General features: G+C 51.5%; 1 protein-coding gene across 1 annotated transcript in view; it reads right to left on the bottom strand.

The window, feature by feature from the left end:
• Window positions 1-5,000, bottom strand: part of LOC147094634 (uncharacterized) — a 143,728-nt gene that overhangs the window by 110,599 nt on the left and 28,129 nt on the right. The window contains exon 3 of the mRNA XM_085974463.1: window positions 867-988. Coding sequence (XP_085830589.1) covers window positions 867-988 — 122 coding nt within the window. The remainder of the gene's footprint in view (window positions 1-866; window positions 989-5,000) is intronic.

Here is a 5,000-nt window from a genome sequence, read left to right as displayed (position 1 = left end):
ACAGAGAAAAGCTCCCTCTAAACTGTCCCCAACAAACACTCCCAGGGTAGATACAGCACGGGTTAGATACAGAGTAAAGCTCCCTCTACACTGTCCCATCAAACACTCCCAGGGCAGATACAGCACGGGTTGGATACAGAGTAAAGCTCCCTCTACACTGTCCCATCAAACACTCCCAGGACAGATACAGCACGGGGTTAGATACAGAGTAAAGCTCCCTCTACACTGTCCCATCAAACACTCCCAGGGCAGGTACAGCACAGGTTAGATACAGAGTAAAGCTCCCTCTACACTGTCTCATCAAACACTCCCAGGGAAGGTACAGCACGGGTTAGATACAGAGTAAAGCTCCCTCTACACTGTCTCATCAAACACTCCCAGGGAAGGTACAGCACGGGTTAGATACAGAGTAAAGCTCCCTCTACACTGTCTCATCAAAATTCCCAGGGCAGGTACAGCACGGATCAGATACAGAGTAAAGCTCCCTCTGCACTGTCCCATCAAACACTCCCAGGGCAGGTACAGCACGGGTTAGATACAGAGTAAAGTTCCCTCTACACTGTCCCATCAAACACTCGCAGGGCAGGTACAGCACGGGTTAGATACAGAGTAAAGCTCCCTCTACACTGTCCCATCACACACTCCCAGGGCAGGTACAGCACGGGTTAGATACAGAGTAAAGCTCCCTCTACACTGTCCCATCAAACACTCCCAGGGCAGGTACAGCACGGGTTAGATACAGAGTAAAGCTCCCTCTACACTGTCCCATCAAACACTCCCAGGGCAGATGCAGCACAGGTTAGATATAAGTTAACGGGATTTAAATCCCAGTGGAGTTTGTTGGCCATGATTTGGCAGATACCTACCCATAGTGGTAGGCGCCAGCAACCACATCGTGTTCATCACGCTCTCTCGGTTCCTTGTTGGCCTCCATGCTAATGGAAATAGTGCCTAGTCTCCGCAGCAGGAAGAAGGCCAGCCCCAGGAGCTGAGGGAGAGACACAGTCAATGTCAAATAAAGCCAGCATGTCCACTGCACTCCAGCCCCAGGAGCTGAGAGAGAGACACAGTCAATGTCAAATAAAGCCAGCATGTCCACTCCACTCCAACCCCAGGAGCTGAGAGAGAGACACAGTCAACGTAAATAAAGCCAGCATGTCCACTCCACTCCAACCCCAGGAACTGAAAGAGAGACACAGTCAATGTCAAATAAAGGCAGCATGTCCACTCCACTCCAACCCCAGGAACTGAAAGAGAGACACAGTCAACGTCAAATAAAGCCAGCATGTCCACTCCACTCCAACCCCAGGAGCTGAGAGAGAGACACAGTCAACGTCAAATAAAGCCAGCATGTCCACTCCACTCCAACCCCAGGAACTGAAAGACAGACACAGTCAACGTCAAATAAAGCCAGCATGTCCACTCCACTCCAACCCCAGGAGCTGAGAGAGAGACACAGTCAATGTCAAATAAAGCCAGCATGTCCACTCCACTCCAACCCCAGGAGCTGAGAGAGAGACACAGTCAACGTCAAATAAAGCCAGCATGTCCACTCCACTCCAACCCCAGGAGCTGAGAGAGAGACACAGTCAACGTCAAATAAAGCCAGCATGTCCACTCCACTCCAACCCCAGGAGCTGAGAGAGAGACACAGTCAATGTCAAATAAAGCCAGCATGTCCACTCCACTCCAACCCCAGGAGCTGAGAGAGAGACACAGTCAACGTCAAATAAAGGCAGCATGTCCACTCCACTCCAACCCCAGGAGCTGAGAGAGAGACACAGTCAACGTCAAATAAAGCCAGCATGTCCACTCCACTCCAACCCCAGGAGCTGAGAGAGAGACACAGTCAACGTCAAATAAAGCCAGCATGTCCACTCCACTCCAACCCCAGGAGCTGAGAGAGAGACACAGTCAACGTCAAATAAAGTCAGCATGTCCACTCCACTCCAACCCCAGGAGCTGAGAGAGAGACACAGTCAACGTCAAATAAAGGCAGCATGTCCACTCCACTCCAACCCCAGGAGCTGAGAGAGAGACACAGTCAACGTCAAATAAAGCCAGCATGTCCACTCCACTCCAACCCCAGGAGCTGAGAGAGAGACACAGTCAACGTCAAATAAAGCCAGCATGTCCACTCCACTCCAACCCCAGGAGCTGAGAGAGAGACACAGTCAACGTCAAATAAAGCCAGCATGTCCACTCCACTCCAACCCCAGGAGCTGAGAGAGAGACACAGTCAACGTCAAATAAAGCCAGCATGTCCACTCCACTCCAACCCCAGGAGCTGAGAGAGAGACACAGTCAACGTCAAATAAAGCCAGCATGTCCACTCCACTCCAACCCCAGGAGCTGAGAGAGGGACACAGTCAACGTCAAATAAAGTCAGCATGTCCACTCCACTCCAACCCCAGGAGCTGAGAGAGAGACACAGTCAACGTCAAATAAAGGCAGCATGTCCACTCCACTCCAACCCCAGGAGCTGAGAGAGAGACACAGTCAACGTCAAATAAAGCCAGCATGTCCACTCCACTCCAACCCCAGGAGCTGAGAGAGAGACACAGTCAACGTCAAATAAAGCCAGCATGTCCACTCCACTCCAACCCCAGGAGCTGAGAGAGAGACACAGTCAACGTCAAATAAAGTCAGCATGTCCACTCCACTCCAACCCCAGGAGCTGAGAGAGAGACACAGTCAACGTCAAATAAAGCAAGCATGTCCACTCCACTCCAACCCCAGGAGCTGAGAGAGAGACACAGTCAACGTCAAATAAAGGCAGCATGTCCACTCCACTCCAACCCCAGGAGCTGAGAGAGAGACACAGTCAACGTCAAATAAAGCCAGCATGTCCACTCCACTCCAACCCCAGGAGCTGAGAGAGAGACACAGTCAACGTCAAATAAAGCCAGCATGTCCACTCCACTCCAACCCCAGGAGCTGAGAGAGAGACACAGTCAACGTCAAATAAAGCCAGCATGTCCACTCCACTCCAACCCCAGGAGCTGAGAGAGACACAGTCAACGTAAAATAAAGCCAGCATGTCCACTCCACTCCAACCCCAGGAGCTGAGAGAGGGACACAATCAACGTCAAATAAAGCCAGCATGTCCACTCCACTCCAACCCCAGGAGCTGAGAGAGAGACACAGTCAACGTCAAATAAAGCCAGCATGTCCACTCCACTCCAACCCCAGGAGCTGAGAGAGAGACACAGTCAACGTCAAATAAAGTCAGCATGTCCACTCCACTCCAACCCCAGGAGCTGAGAGAGAGACACAGTCAACGTCAAATAAAGCCAGCATGTCCACTCCACTCCAACCCCAGGAGCTGAGAGAGACACAGTCAACGTCAAATAAAGCCAGCATGTCCACTCCACTCCAACCCCAGGAACTGAGAGAGAGACACAGTCAACGTCAAATAAAGCCAGCATGTCCACTCCACTCCAACCCCAGGAGCTGAGAGAGAGACACAGTCAACGTCAAATAAAGGCAGCATGTCCACTCCACTCCAACCCCAGGAGCTGAGAGAGAGACACAGTCAACGTCAAGTAAAGCCAGCATGTCCGCTCCACTCCAACCCCAGGAGCTGAGAGAGAGACACAGTCAATGTCAAATAAAGCCAGCATGTCCACTCCACTCCAACCCCAGGAGCTGAGAGAGAGACACAGTCAACGTCAAATAAAGCCAGCATGTCCACTCCACTCCAACCCCAGGAGCTGAGAGAGAGACACAGTCAACGTCAAATAAAGCCAGCATGTCCACTCCACTCCAACCCCAGGAGCTGAGAGAGAGACACAGTCAACGTCAAATAAAGCCAGCATGTCCACTCCACTCCAACCCCAGGAGCTGAGAGAGAGACACAGTCAACATCAAATAAAGCCAGCATCTCCACTCCACTCCAACCCCAGGAGCTGAGAGAGAGACACAGTCAACGTCAAATAAAGCCAGCATGTCCGCTCCACTCCAACCCCAGGAGCTGAGAGAGAGACACATTCAACGTCAAATAAAGCCAGCATGTCCACTCCACTCCAACCCCAGGAGCTGAGAGAGAGACACAGTCAACGTCAAATAAAGCCAACATGTCCACTCCACTCCAACCCCAGGAGCTGAGAGAGAGACACAGTCAACGTCAAATAAAGCCAGCATGTCCACTCCACTCCAACCCCAGGAGCTGAGAGAGAGACACATTCAACGTCAAATAAAGCCAGCATGTCCAATCCACTCCAACCCCAGGAGCTGAGAGAGAGACACAGTCAACGTCAAATAAAGCCAGCATGTCCACTCCACTCCAACCCCAGGAGCTGAGAGAGAGACACAGTCAATGTCAAATAAAGCCAGCATGTCCACTCCACTCCAACCCCAGGAGCTGAGAGAGAGAGGCAGTCAACGGCAAATAAAGCCAGCATGTCCACTCCACTCCAACCCCAGGAGCTGAGAGAGAGACAGTCAACGTCAAATAAAGGCAGCATGTCCACTCCACTCCAACCCCAGGAGCTGAGAGAGAGACACAGTCAACGTCAAATAAAGCCAGCATGTCCACTCCACTCCAACCCCAGGAGCTGAGAGAGAGACACAGTCAATGTCAAATAAAGCCAGCATGTCCACTCCACTCCAACCCCAGGAGCTGAGAGAGAGACACAGTCAATGTCAAATAAAGCCAGCATTTCCACTCCACTCCAACCCCAGGAGCTGAGAGAGAGACACAGTCAATGTCAAATAAAGCTAGCATGTCCACTCCACTCCAACCCCAGGAGCTGAGAGAGAGACACAGTCAATGTCAAATAAAGCCAGCATGTCCACTCCACTCCAACCCCAGGAGCTGAGAGAGAGACACAGTCAATGTCAAATAAAGCCAGCATGTCCACTCCACTCCAACCCCAGGAGCTGAGAGAGAGACACAGTCAACGTCAAATAAAGCCAGCATGTCCACTCCACTCCAACCCCAGGAGCTGAGAGAGAGACACAGTCAATGTCAAATAAAGCCAGCATGTCCACTCCACTCC

The sequence above is a fragment of the Somniosus microcephalus genome, unplaced genomic scaffold (genome assembly GCF_052327205.1).
Source record: "Somniosus microcephalus isolate GS21.2 unplaced genomic scaffold, FLI_Smic_1.0 unresolved_chr1, whole genome shotgun sequence".
In the NCBI taxonomy this organism is placed as follows: domain Eukaryota; kingdom Metazoa; phylum Chordata; class Chondrichthyes; order Squaliformes; family Somniosidae; genus Somniosus; species Somniosus microcephalus.
Note: the sequence above shows the minus strand (reverse complement) of the source record. Positions and strands in the feature narration are given on the sequence as shown.